The sequence below is a fragment of the Terrapene carolina genome, unplaced genomic scaffold (genome assembly GCF_002925995.2).
Source record: "Terrapene carolina triunguis isolate 2854851 unplaced genomic scaffold, T_m_triunguis-2.0 Scaffold95, whole genome shotgun sequence".
Taxonomy (NCBI): Eukaryota; Metazoa; Chordata; order Testudines; family Emydidae; genus Terrapene; species Terrapene triunguis.
The window spans coordinates 28,556,116-28,578,551 of NW_020664446.1; the positions used below are offsets into that span (position 1 = coordinate 28,556,116).

The 22,436-nt window shown below is 41.9% G+C and overlaps 1 protein-coding gene across 1 annotated transcript in view; it reads right to left on the reverse strand.

Annotated features, from left to right (window-relative positions):
- The window catches only part of CFAP46 (cilia and flagella associated protein 46), a 195,461-nt gene that overhangs the window by 141,976 nt on the left and 31,049 nt on the right, over positions 1-22,436 (reverse strand). The window contains exons 13-17 of the mRNA XM_026651052.1: positions 19,779-19,969; positions 13,821-14,049; positions 7,175-7,295; positions 1,513-1,636; positions 843-973 (exon numbers count right to left, since the gene is read on the reverse strand). Coding sequence (XP_026506837.1) covers positions 843-973; positions 1,513-1,636; positions 7,175-7,295; positions 13,821-14,049; positions 19,779-19,969 — 796 coding nt within the window. The remainder of the gene's footprint in view (positions 1-842; positions 974-1,512; positions 1,637-7,174; positions 7,296-13,820; positions 14,050-19,778; positions 19,970-22,436) is intronic.

Below are 22,436 nucleotides of genomic sequence, written 5' to 3' on the forward strand. Positions count from 1 at the left end.
AACAGACCTGAGGGTGGCAATTTTGCAACAGAGAAGCTTCAAAAACAGACTCCAACGAGAAACTGCTGAACTCGAATTGATATGCAAACTAGATACAATCAACTTAGGCTTGAATAGAGACTGGGAATGGCTGAGCCATTACAAACATTGAATCTATCTCCCCACGTAAGTATTCTCACACTTCTTATCAAACTGTCTGTACTGGGCTATCTTGATTATCACTTCAAAAGTTTTTTCTCTTACTTAATTGGCCTCTCAGAGTTGGTAAGACAACTCCCACCTTTTCATGCTCTCTGTATGTGTATATATATATCTCCTCAATATATGTTCCATTCTATGCATCCAAAGAAGTGGGCTGTAGCCCACGAAAGTTTATGCTCAAATAAATTTGTTAGTCTCTAAGGTGCCACAAGTACTCCTGTTCTTTTTACTGAAAAAAGAGAAGCTCTATTCGCTCTAATCTCTTTCAGTGATAGGAATCTCAGGAGTTATAATAGTACATAAAACATTCTCAGATGGAATTCCAATTTTTAAATTGATGATGTGTTTTTAATTCTTTGCTGAGTAACATAATACCGTAGCATATTACGGTAGCCTAATACCTTGTAAATTAGCAAAATAATAGACTATCTCAGAATTTTGCAGACTAATTTAAAGTTTTATTTTACTACTAATTTACCAAATCAGCAGTGTTGAATTGTTTAATAATCAAATTATCCCTCTGGGGTTAAAACAAATGTAAAGTAATTTATTTACAGTGTATGACACTGAGTTTTCATTTAAAAAATATTTTTAAAATATCAGTTAAGAAAAGTTACAATGTAAGTAATGTGTTGACTTACATTTTTTAGATTTTGGTACCTTCCTCATCTGAGCATCATCATACAAGAGACAGAATCTGCATGCTGCCCGGCACACATCCCATACTCCTTGTTTCCGTGCAACTTTTGCCAAATCTGCCCAAAGTCTTATTCTATCACACAAAAAGCACATATAAAACTCTTTAATTAACAGATTTATTTCCTAAATTCTAGATTCAGGCTGAAACTTCAGGTTAATTGAAAATATCCTTCATCATAATACAGACTTTAAAACCCGGTAACAATTATTTCAATGTTACTAAATTTAGGGTCAATTTTTATCACTAATAAAGATAACTTATAAATCATACAGCATCAAGCATCAATTGCAGAAGGAGGATGCCAGTTACTGAAGATTCCTTATACATTGGAAATAAAGGAATAAAGCTGTTATTTCTAATTATATCAGCATATAGATAAATAACCATAACAAAGTTTGATGGCTCATGATATGGCCACATTGATCCCCTGCTTAAAGGTTAGTACATGCTTAAATGCTACACTGGATCTGTACCAGAGTGCTCAGCACCCTGCAGGATTGAGCCTCAAATAATTTCAGAGTCCTAATAGCAAAACTTTCCCCTTTGGCAATAGCAATACACCACTTTTAAAATGGAAAACAATATATATACACCTTCTTTACGGTAATTACCTCTCCTTGTCATTTCCATGTCCTAATCGTTTCAAATGTCCATCAGTTTTCTCCACACTCTTAGTATGATGCTGTGCTTTTGCACAGAGATAACTTATTTGACTCCTACTTTTACCTGAGGAAACTTAATGGAGACAAAGGAATGCAAGCAAATTTTGAAGCATTACAATGCATGTTTTTCATCACTACAATAACTTCATTCATAAGTAGGTCCTTATATATTTTAAAATATCTATATTATACTAATTAAAATAAAACACAAACAAGTTATTCTGTACTAATAGTTTTGTTTGGAATTAGTATAAACAAAATGTTCTATAATTTCCCAAGTCAGCAAAAAATAGTTTGATTCAATGCAGCCTAATTAAAAGGAGAAATGTTTCTATAATTGGAGACCTCTGCTGTACGGGGTATATGTGATTTGTGTGGGTATATGGGATTACTTTGTGTGATTTTGTGTGCTAACTGGAATTTAGAATAATATTTGAAATCTCATTGATAAAGCAATCTATATGGAGTCAGTGAAAAGTATACATACTGGTTCACAACAAAATTTGTGAAACATTTGAAATTTTGCCTTTTATAATTCTCAGAGCTTCCTTCAAAAGGCCCCAATCCAGCACTGGACAAACTGGACAGTGGTAACTGCAGCAAAGTAATTCCCAGCTGCTTGGCCACTGTGAATTTTCAACAAGAATCTTTTCAATAACTTCAACAGCCTTTGGAACAGACTTTTTGTTAATAATGCTGAGAGAACCATCCCCTAAAATATTTGTTCAAGGGAGGACCGGTGCAGCTACTACCATAAGCCTCCTGAGCTGAGGCAGGACCAAGTAAACCTAGCCACCCCTGAAAGGTATCTGTCCACCCTGCTCTGATAATTCTCCAATAATAAATAGGGCTTCCACAACCTCCTTTGGAAGACTGTTTCAGAGCATAGCTACCCTTATCGTTAGAAAGTTTTTCCTAACTGCTAATTTAAATCTACCTTGCTGCAGATTAGGCCCATTACTTCTTGTCCTACCTTTAGTGGGCACGGAGAACAACTGATCAGCATCTTCTTTATAACAACGCTTAACATATTTAAAGATTGTTATCAGGTCCCCCTCCAGTCTTTTTTTCTCAAGACTCATTGGTTAGGTTTTCTAAACGTTTTATCATCATGCTCTCTGTGATAGGCTGTTCACCCCACACTAGCCCGGAAAAGGTTAATGTGGCTCAGAAGGGATTAAGTAATCTGATAAACCATATCTGAGAAACAGTTAGGCTTGATAGACAATCTCTGTTTGAGGATGGAGCCCAGCTAAACAGGACCAGGCAGGGCTTGTATAAAGTCAGGAAGTTTGCAGCAGAAATAGTCTGCAGTGTGGAAGCCTGCAGTCACTCTCTGGAGTTAGAGAGGGGAAGAAGGAAACCCAGGAGAAGAGTAGAAGCCCTAGGACCCAGGAACTGTGGGAAGGGTATACTTAGAAGAGTGGTGGATAAGGAAACCTGATAGAGATAAAGCAGGAAGCAGTAGGGAAATAGCAGCCAGGTTTGGGAATCAGCAGACTGTGGCTGCTGATTGTATGTTCCCCAGCCAGGAACCTGGAGTAGTGGGCGGGCCCATGTTCCCCTACCAGCCACTGGGGAAGTGGCATAATTTGAAATTAGAGGACTTCTGGGAACGATACCTGGACAGGCAATCTGGTGACACTTTGATATCCCAGAACGTGAAAACTATAGTGACCTGGCCAGAAGGCCAAGCCATGAAGAGGGAGCATCCTGATTCACTGCAACTTCTGGAGTGTGAGAGAGGTCGCAGTGTAAATGAGAGATAGAAGGGTGGTGTCAAACTGGGTGGAGCTATTTCCCAGAAGTAGCCACAAGGAGGCACCCCAGTGATGAATAGAGAACACTGTGACATTCTCCTCTGCACTCGCATGGCACCCAAAAATGGACACAGTACCCCAACTGAGGCCTCACCACTGCTGAACAGAGCTGGACAATTGCCACATATGGCTTACATATAACACTGCTGTTAATACACCCCAGAATGAAATTAGCCTTTTCCCCAACTGCATCACATTGATGACTCATATTCAATTTATGAGCCACTATAACCCCCAGATCATTTTCAGCAGTAGTACCTCCTAGCCAGTCATTCCCCATTTTGTAGTTGCGCATTTGATTTTGCCTTCCTTAGTGAAGTACTTTGCACCTGTCTTTATGAAATTCATCTTGTTGAATTCGGACCAATCCTCCAATTTGTCCAGATTTTTTTGAATTCCAATCCTGTCCTCCAAAGTGCTTGCAACCATTCCTAGTTTGGTGTCATCTGCAGATTTTATAAGGATACTCTCAACTCCATTATCCAAGTCATCAATGAAAACATTGCATAGTACTGGACCCAGGATTGACCCTGCAGAGCAAAATTAGATATGCCTGCCCAGTTTGACAATGAACCATTGATAACTACTCTTTGAGTACAGTTTTCAACGAGTTGTGCCTTTCTAGTAATTTCATCTAGACTAGATTTCCCTAGTTTTTTTTTGAGAATGTCATGCAGGAGTGTGTCAAAAGCCTTTCTAAAATCAAGATATCATATCAAGTGCTTCCCCCCATCCAGTAGGCCAGTAGCCCTTTCAAAGAAGAAATTCAGTTTGGTTTGGTAGGATTTGCTTTTGAGAAACCCATGCTGGTTATTCCTTATCACCTTATTATCCTCTAGGTGCTTACAAACCGTTTAATAATGAATTCCAGTATATTTTAGGTATTGAAGTTAAGCTGGCTGGTCTATAATTCCTCTGCTGCTCTTTGTTCCCCTTTTAAAACAGATACTATGTCTTCCTTTCTCTAGTCCTCTGGGACCTCACCTGTTCTCCAGTAGTTCTCAAAGATAATTGCTATTGGTTCCAAGTTTTGCTTCAGCTAGTTCCTTAAGTACCCTATTTCATCAGGCCCTGCTGACTTGAATACATCCATCTTATCATCTAAATAGTCTTTAACCTGTTCTTTCCCTATTTTGGCTTGCATTCCTTCCCCCTTGTTGTTAATATTAATTGTGTTGAGTATCTGGTCACTGAGTAACTGAAAAAAGTCAAATGCCCATTACATTTTAAAATTAAGCATCACCTACAGATCTTCACTTTTGGGAACTACAAATAACATGTAAACTGTGTTTCTAACCCATAACCCACAACAACTTGCATAATCTATAAAAAAATTAACACTAACCCTGGGTATTTTGATAGATATTGAAGGTTCAGTTTGCAAACACCAAAATATTAATTTTTTGTAGGGAGGAGGTGTTAAAAGTAGAACTCTTTTTAGGCACAAAAATATTAGACAGAGAAATGAACTGAGAGAGCTAGAGACAAGACACAAGGAAGGGATGAGTTGGACCCCTAGGAGAAAAATAGCTTTAGCGATATAAACACATCAGAGATTATTTCTACAGTATAATGACAAGGCAGAAATGCTTTGTATAATATGTGGCTGTCCTGGAAATCTGATGAGGCAGGACATTGACTTGAGTCGAACTATCATTGCTGACATAACCCAGACTGAATAAGCTTTAATTTGATCCTTGAGCAGCTTGCCAAGTAACTGCAAGAAATGCATAAGCATAAACATTTCTAACATTTAAAAAACAAAACAGATTAAGCATTGGCGTTAAATTAAACGAAAAAGGAAAGGGGATATACCCTTAATGTCTTTATAAATAGTCTTTCAGTATAATTTATCCAATGAATTATATGGTCCCCATTACTGTGGTAACTGTAGATTAACTGGCAATAATTACACTAATATCATGTAAGCAGAATTTGTAAACTGTAGGCAAGTAGTACAATCTCTTCTGGATGTGTGAGTACAAATCCCATTAAAATTACTGACAAGTAAATACACACATTGAAAAGAGAACAAAATGTTCATAAAATGCTGATGAAAGCACAGTTGTGTGAATACTCTCATTCTGTAAACAAAGATAATTTATTTGTTAATTTCTTTTAAAATTATTTAGTTTAGTTATTTATCAGAAAGTTAGTCTCATTGTTCTGTTGAGTGTTAAGAGCAAAAGTAAACCTTTAAGAAACAACATCTTGCAAAATTTTATTTTAAAGTCAACCAGCCTACGCTGATATGTTTTAAAATGATCTTAATCATTCAGATTATCTACATTTGAAGGCTAGCATATGAATATGTAAGTAAAAGAGTGACTTATTTTGAGAGAGTCTGGATATAAATTTACAATTCTCAAGTAAACCCAAAATTCAAAATTCAAACAAATATATTAGCTGGAAATCTAAGATGACTCGTGTCTTTAAGTCTCTTCACGATGCATGCATGCTGCAGTTCAATGGCAGGTAGAATTTACTTCAATTAAAGCTCATGTCTAATTTATACAAATAGTTTATTAAATGTTAATCGAAAAGCTTTTAACCTGCCAAGAGCTCAGATCAAGCCTCTGCATTTCCCCTACAAGAGTTAATGATCTAAAATAAAGTGAAAGAAGCTATTTGAACAAGATAGCCCTCACCCACTTCAAAAAATGCCTCAACACATTATGGCAATGATATTGTATTATACGGTTTTACATTATTTCTTGGTGTTTAATACTCTGTATGACTGTTTTCCAAACACTAAAGATACAATACTTTGGACTATCATCTCAACATGTATAATAAATTAAGTAAATCCAAGCGTAGTCAGTACAAGATGAGAGCTTGAAGGAAACTGAGGTGCTACAGGAAGTGGAAGTAGTGGATATGTAGGTGGCACTCTTACTTCTGTGTCATTACTGACTCAAAGATGAATTCTATTTTTCGTATAAAAAATAATCTGGGGTGGACGTTCTGGTTTGGCTGAAATGAGTTTACTATAGGATTGTGTATGTGGGCCCAATATTGTCCCAGTCACCTGCTCCAGCAGCCAGGGATGACCAGGGCATAAAGACTCCCTAGCTATGCTCCCTCTCCCTTGGACATGATCTCTACACTATGGCAAAGGAGGGGAATCCACAGAAGGCTGCTTAAACTGATATTATAGGTGCTTTGTACTGCTAGCGTGGCACAAAGCAGCTGGAATAGTATGGACAATCTATCTCCATATGGACATTGTTTAACGAAAGACTGGGTAGCCTTTCATGGGATAAAATGTCCATGGTATAATGTACAAGCAATGAGCTCAAATCCTGGGGTCCATGTTTTAGATGGCAAACTGTGAATTCATATTTAGTTCTTTGCATAATAAAGAAATAAGAGAGCACTCAAAATTGAGAGGCAACAATCTGAAAGTAATAAAGAACATATGTATTTCAATGCCACAGAATATTATTGAGTCAAACAGTAACTTGAAACAGCATTCAATAGTTACCATGTATGACTAGGAATAGCTTCTGCAGTTACAAGTGTTAAAATAAAATTATACAAGACATCATATTTTTGTTGAGAGCATAAGTTTATAGTGTCACACAGTTATGTGCACAGGGTTTCCTCCTAAAACATGATGAACCTACTGAAGACAATGGGAATTTTTCCACTATGGGAATGATTTCACCCAAAGACATATAGTCTTCTAAACATTATCATTGGCCCCAGTGGTCAAATTATCTTTCAGGCTGGGTAAAGAATCAGTAACAGACAAATGTTTGACTTTTTTAATCACAGCAAACATACCTTACCTTTAGCTTCATTTTCACTGTCAAGGACTATTTGAAATGCATCAGGAGCTAGTGCAAGACCTGCATTGACCAAAAGAGACCGCTTTTTCCTCACACTATCTTTCTGCTTCCCTTTTTTAGCCTACATAAAGAGAAGGACTAACTGTTATGGGTACATTCACAATTGTATTAAAAATAAGTACATTTTCATTAAATTGGTGTTTGTAAATCTCACCCATTAAATAAGCCACAACATTGGTCACAGGCTTATGTACCACAGGAATTGCATTACAATCCAGAAACACTTATGTACTGTTCTACAATGTTATTATTGGCTAGACTTACTCTGAAATCTTGGTCCTTGACATGAACATTTTGAGGGTAACTCAGAGCATATGCAGGTAGCTACATTTTAATGTTGCTCACATTCATGGCTGAATTTTATATTTAATTTTTAATGTATGAACTATCACTATGATATATTCTCAAAAATAAAACTGTTCACTTAAAGAAAACTACAAAACAGTTTGGTTATGACCAAATATAATTGAGAATTAATATGCAACATATCAACCAAAAAAGCATCAGTCGTCCATTTCACAGCACGTTGCGGAGCAAATGCAAATTAGTTATTCCAAAAGCAGGTCTAAGGATGCAGCCTAAGGAAATCCCTTCATGCAAATGATGCAGGTTGGTGGTCTGCAGGAATCGGAGAGCCATGGCTTGCCAGGGGAGAGCAGATGTTTAGGACAATATGGTCCTTCAGGAAACTTGTATAATTTCAGCCAGAAATCCTCACATTTTAATATTAAATTATTATTTTCAGCTTCTGTTCCACATGTGGGAAGTCCATTAGTGTACGGAGTGTGCACATCCGTACACTAATGGACCAGTAGCAACATACATAAGTGATCTTTGTGGTCTTTAAAGACTACATCTATGTATCCATCCCACGTTGATTTGGACCTTCAGATCGAAAGGAAACTCTCAGTTTTCATCTTTTCTCTACAAAGTATGTTTCAGGGGTGTATAGGGTTGTCAGGGAGGGGTAGTACCTCTGATGGGGGAGCAGTTGTACTCCTAGGAGTAGCTCATCCACTTTGGTCCCCACTTGACACCCAGCTCTCACCTGTGGCTCCAAGTAGCTGTCAGCATGCAACAGCGGCCACACCCCGGAGACCGTCTCGACTGGCAGGCTAAACCAGGTGAGGGTAGCCGATGAGTATGAGACTCTCGGTGAGTCAGGGCCTGTCTACCCATTGCATGCGAAGGCTGGATCCGGCTGACTGAGGCAACCTGGTTCAACCTGGTTCAATGGTCAGGAAGGCTGTGACAGCAAGTGTTGTGGAACGCTTAAGAGCATGACAAGACACGTAGGCGTCCTGGTCACCCACTGCGCCCTGTCCTATCTCCAGCCGTCTCGACTTCTGTCCTGCCACTGGATACAGATAGGAACTGGGAAGAGAGAGTGAGGCTGACGTTGCGCAACTCTCCCTCACTTTAATCCAATTCACGCGCAAGTCTCGACATCATATCATATCATATCACATCATATCAAGTCCTGTGGTGATGGGCGAGCGACGAAGCAGAAGGTGTGGATACACTGGGAGCTGTAGCCGCAGACCTGCACATAGGCGGCTCAGGCATAATGGTCGTTCTTCACTGACCGAAGCAGCAGTGGAGCTCGGCATCTTCTTGAGCGACTGAGCAGTCCTATTCAGGATTGCACTGCTCACCTCCGTAGAACGAGGAGGGGGGTTGCCTGCTTCACCTTACCCTGGCCAGCATACCGCGGCTGGCGGGGATCTCATAAAAGCGGTCGAACAAAAACAAAACTTAGAGTGACACCGATCACTATTGGCACATGGAATGTGCGCACGTTACTGGACAACATCACGGCAGACAGACCGGAGAGAAGAACAGCACTTGTCGCTAGAGAGCTCGCACGCTACAACATTGACATTGCAGCCCTTAGCGAAACTCGCCTTGCTAATGAAGGACAGCTATCCGAGTCAGGCGGTGGCTATACATTCTTCTGGAGTGGCCGCAGCAGTGATGAGCGTCGCGAATCTGGAGTTGGCTTCGCCATCAAGAATCATCTTGTTCGGAAACTTGCCAGGTCCCCCAAGGGTATGAATGACCGGCTCATGACAATGCAGCTTCCGCTTCAAAAAGGAAAACAAGCTACTTTGATCAGTGCATATGCTCCTACAATGACCAACCCAGAGGATGTGAAGGATAAATTCTACGAAGAACTAGATACTCTGTTATCGTCAGTGCACCGCACAGACAAGCTGATTCTGCTTGGCGATTTTAACGCAAGAGTCGGATGCAATGCCGCAGCCTGGGAAGGAGTCATCGGGAAAAATGGAGTGGGAAAGTGCAACAGCAATGGCCTGTTACTGCTGAAAACTTGTGCAGCACATGGCCTTCTGATCAGCAATACGGTCTTTCGCCTTCCTACCCGCAACAGGACTTCGTGGATGCATCCCCGTTCCAAGCACTGGCATTTGATCGATTATGTCATCATCAGGAGAAGGGACAGACAAGATGTCAGGGTTACAAAAGCTATGTGTGGCGCTGACTGTTGGACGGATCATAGGCTCATAGTATCCAAAATGAAGCTCCGTATCACGCCGAAGAGATGACCACAAGGCTGTAAGGCTCTCAAAAGGATCAACGTGTCGAAGCTGAAGAACAGCCGCATCACTGAAAATCTAGCAGAAGACCTAGAGAATGAGCTTGCTGATCTTCGTATTGAGGATGACGCTGAGAAAGACTGGGAGCGATTCCGCAACACTGTCCATACAGCTGCATCGAAGGTATTGGGGCCCTCCACATGCAGGCGGCAAGACTGGTTTGACGAAAATGATGCAGAAATCCAGGCCTTACTTGCTGAGAAGCACCGCCTGCATCGTGCATATCAAAACGATCCATCCTCGGCGGCAAAGAAGACCGCCTTTATCAACGTTCGCAGAACAGTACAGAACCGATTGCGCAAAATGCGGGACTTGTGGCTGAGCGCCAAAGCAGATGAAATACAGGCATATGCGGACAGGAACGACTTTAAGCAGTTTTATGAAGGCCTTAACACACTCTATGGTCCACAGTCTTCTGGGAGCTTTCCCCTCCTGAACTCTGGTGGTACTGTGCTCCTTACAGAGAAGACGCAGATTCTACAGAGATGGGCTGAACACTTTGAAGCAATTCTCAATCGCCCCTCAGTCATCAATGATGAGGCCATTGACAAGATGCCCCAGGTTGCAGTCAATGACTCCATGGATGCTTCACCAGAAGAGGACGAAGTGAAGAAAGCCATCAATCAGCTGTCAAGTGGCAAAGCCCCAGGGTCAGATGCCATACCAGCAGAGGTGTACAAAGTCGGTGGACCCCGTGCTGCTACGGAAACTCACTGAGCTATTTCAGTCCTTCTGGAGGCAGGGAACCATTCCACAGGTATTTAGAGACGCGTCCATCTTGCACCTCTATAAGAGGAAGGGCAATCGCCAGGTATGCGACAATCACCGTGGAATCTCGCTGCTTTCTACAGCGGGGAAAGTTCTTGCATGGGTTCTGTTGAACCGATTGATTACTCACCTGGAGAAGGGCTTACTTCCAGAATCACAGCTTCCGCAAGGGTCGTGGGACTATTGACATGATCTTCGGTGTGCGTCAGCTACAGGAGAAATGTCAAGAGCAGAATCGTGAACTCTACACAACTTTTGTGGACCTCACGAAAGCATTTGATTCTGTCAGTTGCCAGGGCCTGTGGAGGATCATGTCGAAATTTGGCTGTCCAGACAGATTTATATGAATGGTACGTCAATTTCGTCACGGTATGATGGCTTGTGTCCTGGAGGACGGTGAAACATCTGAGGCCTTCCCAGTCACCAACGGCGTCAAGCAAGGGTGTGTTTTAGCACCCACTTTGTTCAGCATGATATTCTCTGCCACTCTGACTGATGCCTTTCAACACTGCACTGAAGGAGTAGGCCTGAAGTATAGATCTGATGGGAAATTATTCAATCTGAGGCAACTGCGTGCCATCACCAAAGTGAAGGAAACTGTACTTCGAGACTTTCTCTTTGCCGATGATTGTGCTCTGAATGCTAGTACTGAGCCAGAAATGCAAGCCAGTATGGACAAGTTTTCAACTGCATGCAATAACTTCGGTCTTACTATTAACATCAAGAAGACTGAGGTCATGCACCAGCCAGCTCCCCACGCTCCGTACTCAGAACCATCCATCACTGTAAATGGACAGAGACTTCAGACAGTGGACCACTTCACGTACCTGGGCAGTACTCTTTCCCGAGCAGTGTCAATCGATGATGAAGTAAACTGCAGAATTGCTAAAGCCAGCTCTGCATTTGGCCAATTGCACTTCAATGTTTGGGAACGTCGAGGGATCAGCCTATCAACGAAGCTGAAGGTCTACCAAGCAGTGGTGCTTCCAACTCTGCTGTACGCCTGCGAGACGTGGACTGTCTATCGGAGTCATGCACGAAGGCTCAATCACTTCCACATTTCCCGTCTGCGAAAGCTTCTAAAAATCAGATGGCAGGACAAAGTGCCCGATACTGATGTCCTTACTAGAGCCAGTCTGCCGTCAGTTCACACATTGCTGATGAGAGCCCAGACCAGGTGGGCCGGACATGTTGTGAGAATGTCAGATGAACGCATTCCTAAACAGCTCTTCTACGGAGAACTCACTCAGGGAAAGCGCTCCCATGGAGGACACGCTGAAGACCTCTTTGAAGTCCTTCAAGATCAACACCGCCACATGGGAAACCTTCGCACTGAACCGTTCAGCATGGCACAGCCTCATTCACACAGGCAGTAATACCTCTGAGGCGAGGCGTATTGCTGAGGCTGAAAAAAAGCGTGAGCTGCGCAAGTCCAGAGCTGCTCGTACATCATCGACAGTGCCATTACATGTTTGCCCGACGTGTGACAGGACGTTTCACGCCCGAATCGGACTGATCAGTCATCTTCGGACGCACAAAGCCCGGTCATCGAAAGAATGAGTTGTTGAGGTCTTCATCGATAACGATGGACGAACATCACAAAGTATGTTTCTAGGCTTCTTCCTTGTGAAGCTAGCCTTGAAATTGTAACCCTATATAAACTGGTTACTAGAATTGGAAGCTTGTCACTGACTTGTCCTAAAGTTCACATTCATAGCCCAACTGTAGCTGCCCAGCACTGACTTCTAGGTTCTATGACAACCATGGCCAAGGATCTTTGAATTTCTGTGAAGACCCCAAATCCGTTTGTAGTCGCAGGAAGCAATGCCTCCAAGGTTGACGGTGCAAAGGCTGCTGCAGGTTTCCTCCCAGCCAACCTGCAGCTGAGCAAGCTAGTATGATCCGTGATCACCATCAGTGGCAGCTCAGTAAAATGAGAAGCAACACAGGCTAGTGGATGAAGCAATATACTCCTGTCTTCTATCCACAACTTTGACATTGACTCTCACTGTGGCTTTAGGTAGGTCACTTAACTTCTCTGTGTCTTCATTTCTCCAATTGTAAAACCGAGGAAATAATTACCTGGCCCACAGGAGGTTGTGGTGGTTAAGCAGCTGATCTTTGTAAAACAGAATGTAAGTGCTAAAATTCACCAGAATCCACACAAAACCTCTAAGGGCTAGGTTCTAAAGGTACAGGCCTTCAGTTTATTTAGACAACTGACCCTTGAAATACAATTTTAAAAGTTGACAACTATGTAGAGACCCAACCATAAGCTGCTGAGCTCCACTTTTGCAGAACAAAGATATAAATGGGGAAAAAGCTTAATATTCTTTTATACAAAATAAAGTCATTTTAAATTTGGGGTATAATCCTTTCATGTGTTTCTGTGGAAACTGACATGGACCCATTTGTAAAGTACTTTGAGAAGTGTAAACAGAAAGCACTGTAAAAGTGCAAAACACTTGCATTATCCAATTCATAAGGATAAAATGGATTTTAACATTATTAAGGCTTTATGGGTTTTTTTTTCTGATTCTTTAGTTACTAATGAACAGACTACTTACAAACTCTAGAAAGAAACAAAATGTTAAATATAAAAATGGATGAAGAAATATTCTAGATTGTCAACAGCAGTGACTACAGAAATGGTTCTGTACTGTGATCCAAAACATATGGTTTTGTTGGTGCCTAAAACACCAGATTATTTGGGGACTATCACAGCTGAATTATCTGAGATGGTATCAGAGAAGTTGCTGTAGTCCTCAAACTGTGCTATAGTGGTTCAAATCATACCTAAAATACAGCAGTCCACCAATATTGACAATTGTATGTCAACACAGAGGGATTTGAAATGCAGCATTCCTTAATGTACCATTCTATCTCCTTTATTGTACATGAGTCTTCTTAGTGTAAACATGGGATGGAATATTATCAGTATGTCGATACACAAGTATATTTTCCCCATAAGCCCTGCGAATGCAGTCTCTCCCTAAATGGGTGTATGGATGATATTGTCATCTGGATGCATAAGAACTGCTGCAAGAATTTACTCAAAAGGCCAAAACTTAATTATCTTAGAAATCTTGGATTTGAATATACACAACTCTTAAAATAGAATTATAAAAAAATATTTCCTTTGGAGAAGTTTAATAAGCGAACTTTATATTTCTACAAATGAAATTGTTCTTTATTATTACCTGTTCAATCATCATAATTGCTTGATCCTCTAAGCGCTCAGGTGACTTGTACAACATAGTGCATAAATGAAGACGATGAAAAGCCATTTTCAGATGTTCCTGGTATTGCCCATTGTTATCTAGATATATAGCCTTCTGAAAATGCTCCATGGCAGCCTCTATTCTATCTTCATCTTCTTCAATACGAGCAATTTCCATATGAACTTGGCAACGTAGCAAAATCAACAAGCTAGGAAATTGGACAATTTTATAAGTAAACTCTTAAAACAGTAAGAGACAAAGCTGTCTAGACTTAAAATTATAAAAATGTGGCTGAAAAATGAATAATGTATGTAAAAAGACTCCTTCACTCAACTTATCTGTTCCTTGCATGTTTTCTGTGTCCCATCATCATACTGAAATAACTAACATAACCATTTACTACATTTTGCTTTCCTTAGCCCTGAGGAGCCAACACAGCCAAGAAAGAACGGTATAATCTTGTAGTTGAGTTGCTTCTTCTGTATCACTGATAGAGTTGTTCAAAAAGAGCCAGATTTTCAGTAGTTCCTATTTAGGCACCTAAATGACATGGCCATATTTTCAAAAGTGCCATGTAAACATACCCTATGTGACTACACAGTTACTTAAAGTTAAGCATGTCATTAAGCACCTTCCCGAATCAGGGATGGGACAAGAAACCTCTAAGGACAATGTCACAACTACTACAAAAAACGGTGCTGGCAATACAATACATGGCACCCCTCCTTTTAACTAATGAATCAATGCCCCAGTGTGGTGTTAGAGGACACTAGGCTGCAGGAAGTGCTGTGTTTTGTCTGAGATGTAATAGTCAAGCTCTGACCTCTTGGAAGAAACAGTTACTAACCTTTATATAACTGTTGTTCGAGATGTGTTGCATATGTCCATTTCACTATAGGTGTGCATGAGCCCAGCACAGTTGTCAAAGACTTTCTTCCTTCAGCAATACTTGCTGGGATACAGTGAGCACTTTGCTACCTCATGCTACTCTGCTTAGGTATAAAGAGCGGAGAGACCCCCCCGACGCTCCTCAGTTCCTTCTTACCAGATAGACTTTGATAAAGTGGGGAAAGATGGTGTCATGGAATATACGGTGACTCGCACACATACAGCACATTTCAAAGAACAACTTACAAGAAGGTTTAACTGTTTTTTCTTCAAGTGATTGCACATGTCCATTCTATGGCAGATGAATCACAAGCAGTCAAACAGGGGTTGGGCTTGGTGTCTACTTGAACAAAGATTGGAGAACCACACAACTAAATCTGGCATCGTCCTTGGTTTGCTGAGAGATGGCACAGTGAGAGGCAAACGTATGGCCTGATGACCAAATTGCCGCCTTGCAGATGTCCAAGATGGGCACATGAGCGAGAAAGGCTGCAGAAGCTGCATGAGACCTGGTTGCATGGGGTAATATTCTACTTGGGGGAGTCACATTAGCCAGTTGGTAGTATAAACAAGCTGGAGCAAGCAGAAATCCAAGACGAGTTTCTTTGGGAGGACACAGGACTGCCCTTCATCCTGACTGCAACTCAATAAAAACAGCTGCAAGGTTGAGCTAAATTACTTAGTTTGATCAACATAAAATGCCAGAGCTCTTTTAACGTCTGAAGTGTAGAGCTTTTCCTCATCTTTATGGTTATGAGGCTTTGGAAAGAAATTAGGTAAGAAAATTGCTTGAGAAATATGAATATTGGAAACCACCTTAGAAAGGAACTTCAGGTGAGGGTGAAAGTAAATTTTGTCTTTATAGACAACAGTGTAAGGAGGTTCAGATATCAGAGCCAATAACTTCCCAATTCTCTTTGCTGAAGTAATGGCTATCAAAAAAGCCACTTTCATTGACAACAGCAATCAGGATGCCAGCAGCTCAAAGGGATCAGTTTTGCTAGTATAGGTATAAGTTCCACAGGGGCATAAGGTCCTCTACCTGTGAGCAAAACCTGTTGAGACCCTTTAAACACCTGACAGACATTGGGCTGGAAAAAATAGAGAGGTTACCCATAGAAGGACAGACAGCCAAGATAGCCACTAGATGACACATGATGGAACTAAAAGCCAACACTTGCTTCAGGAACAAAAAATAGTCCAAGACATAATGGATGGGAGCACTCACCTCTTGGCACAATCGAGTGGACCAACTTCCTCCTGGGCTGTTTACATAAAACATGGCTGCCATATTGTCTATTAGCACCAGCAGATTCCTTCCTTCGATGTGCGGAAGGAAGGCCAAACAAGCTAGATGGATAGGTTTCAATTCCCTGATATTTATATGCATTTTCAAGTCTTGTGCCAATCAAAGACCTTATGTTTGTAGGAATCCAATATGAGCTCCTCAATCCAGAACTGAAGTGTCTGTAACTAAAGTGGAGTGGAGCAAAGGGGAATCTCACACAAACTTGTAAGGAATCCAGGGAGTATAAAATGTGTACTGGTATATGAACCACCATGTTTAAATTATGACAAACCAGTGAATAAACTGACACTAGCCACCCCTTACGTTTTCTGAGATGTTAGCCTGGCGTGCTGTACTACATAAGAGCACACTACCATGTGCCATAGGAGGTTGAGGCAGTTTCACACTCTGCCTTTAGGTCTAGAGCAGTAACCTAGAATCTTAAATGCGGAAGGAAGGTGTTGGCTTTCGTTGAGTCCAGGACTGCTCTAATGAATTCTATATTCTGTACAGTATTCAGAATCAATTTGTAGAAGTTGACTAGCAGCCCCAGTGCATTGAAGTTGGACTGGATAATGGATACACTGAATGGTACCTGAGACTTGGACCAGTCTCTCACCAGCCAGTCATCCAGGTAAGGGAACACATGGACTCCTGACTTTTATAGGAACCTTCCTAGTGCCATGCATTTCATGAAAACGCAAGGAGCTGCTGACAGGCCAAAGAGTAGGACTATGAATTGGTAGTGAGATCTGCTCACTACAAACCTGAGGAACCTCAAATGGCTCTGATGGGCCGCCATGTGGAAGTGTGTGTCTTTTAAACCAAGGGTAGCATACCAATCCCGGGGTAAAAAGAAGGAATAATTGAAGCCAGAATGACCATCCAGAATTGTATTTTCTTCAGGAATTTGTTTAGCTCTCTTAGATCTAATTAGGGTCTAAGCCCCCCTTTTGGTTTCAGAATAAGGATGTAACCAGACTCTGCTACTACCGCCTCATCTGGCGAGGAAGCGAAGGCAAAGGCTGTTGAGGTATAGCCTCCTCTGACTCCTCTGAGGGAAGATCCTGAGAAGGAATTTCCTTGTGTACAGTACTGGGTCCAATACCAGAGGTGCACAGATGGTGTCCCTGATGCAGATGCTCCTGATGCCTAGTCTAAGATGTAGAGTGTGAAGGATGCAGGGATGACCTCAATTGCAGAGGAAAACCCCAAGGGTTCCAGAAAAGCCACTGATATGACATTGGGACCCAATTATGCTCAAGTCATTCATGCTTGTGTGGTGGGCAATATTGATGCTCTGGGTGGAACCAGGATGGGTAGGCATTCACTGGGGACTGCTGTACATACCTGGGTTGTGACACGTAAGAGCCAAACTCAGAATCAGATGAAGAGTCTGCTTCCTCTGACCAAGAAGGGGCAAATCCTGTCAAGGAGGTACAGCCAGAGCCTGGAGATGGAACTGCTAGTGAAATCATAATCAGTTTCCCTCTAGTTGGTACCAATCTGAAAGGCACGTTAACTGAAGACTCTGATGGTACCACATGGCGAGCCAGAGCTGGAATAGGAGCAGTAGACTTCGGTACTTTAGACACCAGTACCAGGTGGGAGTCTGGAGCAGCCAGGGAAACTGGTACTGACAAGTCTATCAACTTCCCACCTGCAGCATATGCCTCAGGAGTAGATGGCACCAGGAAAGACTCTTGTTCCTGCAGTACTAAAAGTTGGGCTGACAATGATGAGGCAGACACTTCAGGTGTCAGTCTTGATAGGCCCGTCCTAGGCTCTCGGGATAACAACATGCCTGGACTCCAGGACTGTCCCAAGGAGCGCCTCTTGTTCGAGTGCAGCTCCATGCTCTTGCCTGCATCGAACATCTGTGGTGAGGATCTTGAACTCTCTGGTACCAAATGCTTAGTAGTCTTACAGCATTTCTTCTTTGGTACTGGTGATGAAGGACTTGTCCCTTGACTCAGACAAACCAGGAGAGTATGCCTAATAGATGCAGGAAGGCTCCAATGGTGGTCGGCACACTGACTCCATTAAGTGAAACTTGAGTCTGGCAGCCCTGTCTTTCTTGGAACAGGGCTTAAAACTCTGAAAAATATCCCCCAGCCACTTAAGACAGTTGGCATGAGGTCACTCACAGGCACTGATTTGCTGCAAGAGCAACAAGACTTGCAATCTGGAGACTGAGGCATGACCCTGGTACCAGTCTGTAGTGGGGTGGTCACCCGCTCCTGCCTTAAAAGGCTTAAAACAGCCCAGGGAGAGGGCTGTGGCAGGGAAGGAAAAGAGGGGCTGATTGGGGAAAGCAGCCTCAGCTTGGGGCCATGCCCCAATCAGGCCACAGCTGGCCCTATAAGAGGGCTGAGGGCCAGAGGCTGAGAGACAGTCTCTCTCTGCCTGTAGAGAGGGACGGGCCTGGCTGCTGGGGAGCTAGAGAAGGTACCTAGAGTGGAGCAGGTCTGGGGGAAGGCCAAGGGAGCAGGGGAGCAAACAGCCTGGAAACCCCCAGGCTGCAGCCTAGTATAAGGCCAAACACTGGTTACTGGGGTTACAGGGGACAGCCCAACGCTAGGCAGAGGCAGCAGGTCCAAACCCCTCCTTGGCTGTGATGAGTGGCAATTAGACTGCAGTCCGCCCCAGTGAGTGGGGGCTAGATGGGGGCTGGCAGTAGCCATATACTAAGGCGAGGTGGGGATAGTGAGTGGGGGTTCCCCTGGGTGGAGAGACCCTGAGAGTAGGTGTACTGCCTGGGGGCACCTGGTCCGGGAGGGACACGGGGCCCAGAGGCAGAGAGTGGCGAGACTTCGGCTTGCAGAGGGCGCTCTGGGGCTGGCAAGCTAATTTCCAGAAGGTACCAGCAGGAGGCACAGCAGGGGTAAGTCGCGCTTTGCAACACAGTCCCAATATCCAGGCAGGAACCACAGAGTCCAAACTATCAAAAACTAAAAATTAACTCTAAGTCTAACTTTAAAACTATGAAAAACCTTCAGACTACTCTAGAATTATAATAAACAGATACTATGTACAAGAAAGAGGGAAAGACTTGCAAAGGCAAAAAACACCACCTCTAACAACCGCCATGAGCAGTAAGAAGGAATTGATGGGTGGGTTCAGGGCCACTCCACCTGTTCTACCTGTGCATAGTAGCACAAGGCAGCACTGTGTGCTTACTCCACCCCGACAGGTGCCGCAGAGGGAAGAAAGTCTCCAACAACAGTGAGCTGGGTGCACAAACACCTATGGTGGAATGGACATGTGCAATCAAACAAAGACTTATTATATATTGTGCAGTATTTTTCCCAAATGCAGGGATGTTCATGTCAGAATCCAGGCCATATTCCAACATATTTCATCACATTATGATGACACATTATGATGACACAATATAATTTCGATTGGATACATTATTCCTCACTTCCTGTCCTAAACTGTAGTGTTTCTGTATGCCATTAATCATTTGTGATATTTCATTCAAGAGAAGGCTGCATTTTAGTGGTAGATAGGGTGAGATACAGATTATCCAGATAGTTTCATTTATTATAATCTGTTGGGAAAGTTTTCAAAGATGTTTGACATCTACATAAGGGAAGGCTACCCTAGGAATGCAATATTATTTAGGTGTCCTGTTTAAATATTATTTTTAACCATCTTTTACTGATGCCTATAATTACCTTTTGGTCTTTACATTTGCTTTCAAATTAACACTATTTTTGAAAGTAACAAATAACAACATACATATCATAGTAACTTACCTGTCAATCTTTTCTAAGATATCAGCAACAGATATTAATGGTTTTCGAACATGTTGATGTAAATTGTGTTGTAGCAGTGGCAGGCAAAGATTCCACTGCGTAGCACAAACCACCTGAATAACACTGGGGTCTCCCAGTCGAACTGCATGTTGCAACGCTTGTTCAAGTCTTCTTATCACTTTCAGCTGAGTCTGTAAATAAAACTTTACTTCACATTGATTATATATACATATAATACAAATGATTTGCTAAATATTACTGTAAAACTGCAATTTTAGGTACTTTCCAACAGAAAACAGCCTCTGTCGTTTCTGATTTATGAAACTTTCACGGACCTCAAGTGTATCCCGTATTTCATGCCCAGGACATGAATTCTTTTTTTTTTTTTTTTAAGTCTCATTTTGACTGCTAAGGAATGTCATTTTAGGTACCCTATAATGCTACAGCTACTGCCACACCCAGCCAGGAGCCTGTCTGTCTATCCCTATTGCCTATGAGAACAGAAATCCAAGATTGTGGATTATTTGTGAATTCTGAGGATTTAGTACATTCATCAGCTGCTGAGGTTCTAATATGGGGTAGAAGGAAGAGAAGAAACATTATAAGTGGGATTTTCCAAAGGAATCAGTGTTGGCTTAACTCCGCTCCATTCGAATCAATGGTAAAACTCTCATTGACTTCAATGGGAAGCCAACACAGAGCTCTTTGAAAATCCCAGCCTACATAAATAGGGCTCTGCCGCAGAAATTCACAAGTTCTTAGTTTCAGTTGAGTTTTAACACAGTAAAAACTAAAAAGAAATGTAGTTATATCCATTTGTTTTATGGATACTTCTTAAATATATCTAAATTTCTATTGTATTTATTCAAATGATAATAGCACTGATATGTCTTTTTCTAATTATTCAATAATTGAAATAAGTGACTGATATTTTAGGTTCCAAACATGTGAACACTTCTATTTAGAAGCAACTTTACTCACGTGTCTAGTCTCATTGAACTCAAAGTGATTACCTATGGGAATAAAGTTACTCCTTCATGCATGTATTTGCAAAATCTGGCCCTTAATGTGTGTGACTTGCACTCCATGTGCTTATGGAAATATGCTTATGAGTGTGAATATAATGTAACTGGAATATGGTTTATGCAAAAGGTCTCTTGTAAGGTATCATTACAAAGCTTATGATCTACTGAGTGTGTTCATCCTATTTGTATAAATGTATCATTCTTGTATCTAAAACTAGAAATATGAAGTATTACTCTGAGGTCCTATTGTAACTATGCAAACTATGGCCATTAATGGTGCCTTAGGATCTTGATGGCTCCCATTAACTAGAACAATTGGTTGTAAATGGCTCTGTTTACTTGTAAGTCTTCCTGTATTCCTGTGAGTCAGGCCGGAAAAAATGGAGGCTTGGGGGGGTCTTACAGTGACATGTGATCATGTCACCTGAACTGGAATCCATCTTAAACCTGGTGCTTTTCCATTTAGAAGGAGGGGTGGGGATCCAGAGAGACAAAAGATTCCCGCCTTATGCCAAAGCTATAAAAGGGGGTGGAACAGAACAAAGGGGGCTGCAGTCATGAGAAAACTCCTAGTTACCATCTGAGCTGGAACTAACAAGAACTGTACCGGGGAAAGGACTGGACCCAGATTAACAAGGAGTCTAGTCGGTGAAAGAAGTTTATTGGAACATCTCTGAAGGTGAGATTTACCTGTATTCAGTTTCTTAAATGTATTAGGCTTAGACTTGCGTGTTTTGTTTTATTTTGCTTAGTAACTTACTTTGTTCTGTCTGTTATTACTTGAAACCACTTAAATCCTACTTTTTATACTTAATAAAATCACTTTTGTTTATTAATTAACCCAGAGTAAGTGGTTAATACCTGGGGGAGCAAACAGCTGTGCATATCTCTCTATCAGTGTTATAGAGGGCGGACAATTTATGAGTTTACCCTGTATAAGCTTTATACAGAGTAAAATGGATTTATTTGGGGTTTGGATCCCATTGGGAAGTGGATGTCTGGGTGCTGGAGATAAGTGACTTGCTGAGCAGTTTTTGATTAAAGTCTGCAGCTTTGGGGGCGTGGACCAGACCTGGGTCTGTGTTGCAGCAGACTAGTGTGTCTGGCTCAAAAAGGCAGGGTTCTGGAGTCCCGAGCTGACAGGGAAAATGGGCTAAGAGGTAATTCCAGCATGTCAGGCGACAGTCCCAAGGGGGTCTCTGTGACCAAACCCGTCACAATGTGTATGCAAATAGTTTCCCTAGATATGATGAAAAATATGAGTATGACACAGCATTCCTTTGTCCCCTTTTTGCCAGTGACTGTATGCCTTTAAGCAGGGGAGAATTTGGCTGGCTGGCCAAATGAAGGGAACAGTGCTTTACGGGAGGAGAGAGAGAGGTCAAACTGCTGCAGAAGGGGACAAGGGGCCAGTATGGTGACACTAACTCATCTCCTGGGAACCAGATGGACATAAGGGCTTAAAAGGCACAGCCTGTGTGGTGAAGCCCCCTTTTACATGGAGCAGATGGAGGTAGCACCCACCCTTCTTCCCCTTTAGGTGGTGAAGTACCAGGTTTGGTCTAGACTTGTTATAGGCACTGCGCTAGCAGACCCTTTTTAGGGGGGCTGGGAAGGAATTTTTTTCTTATTA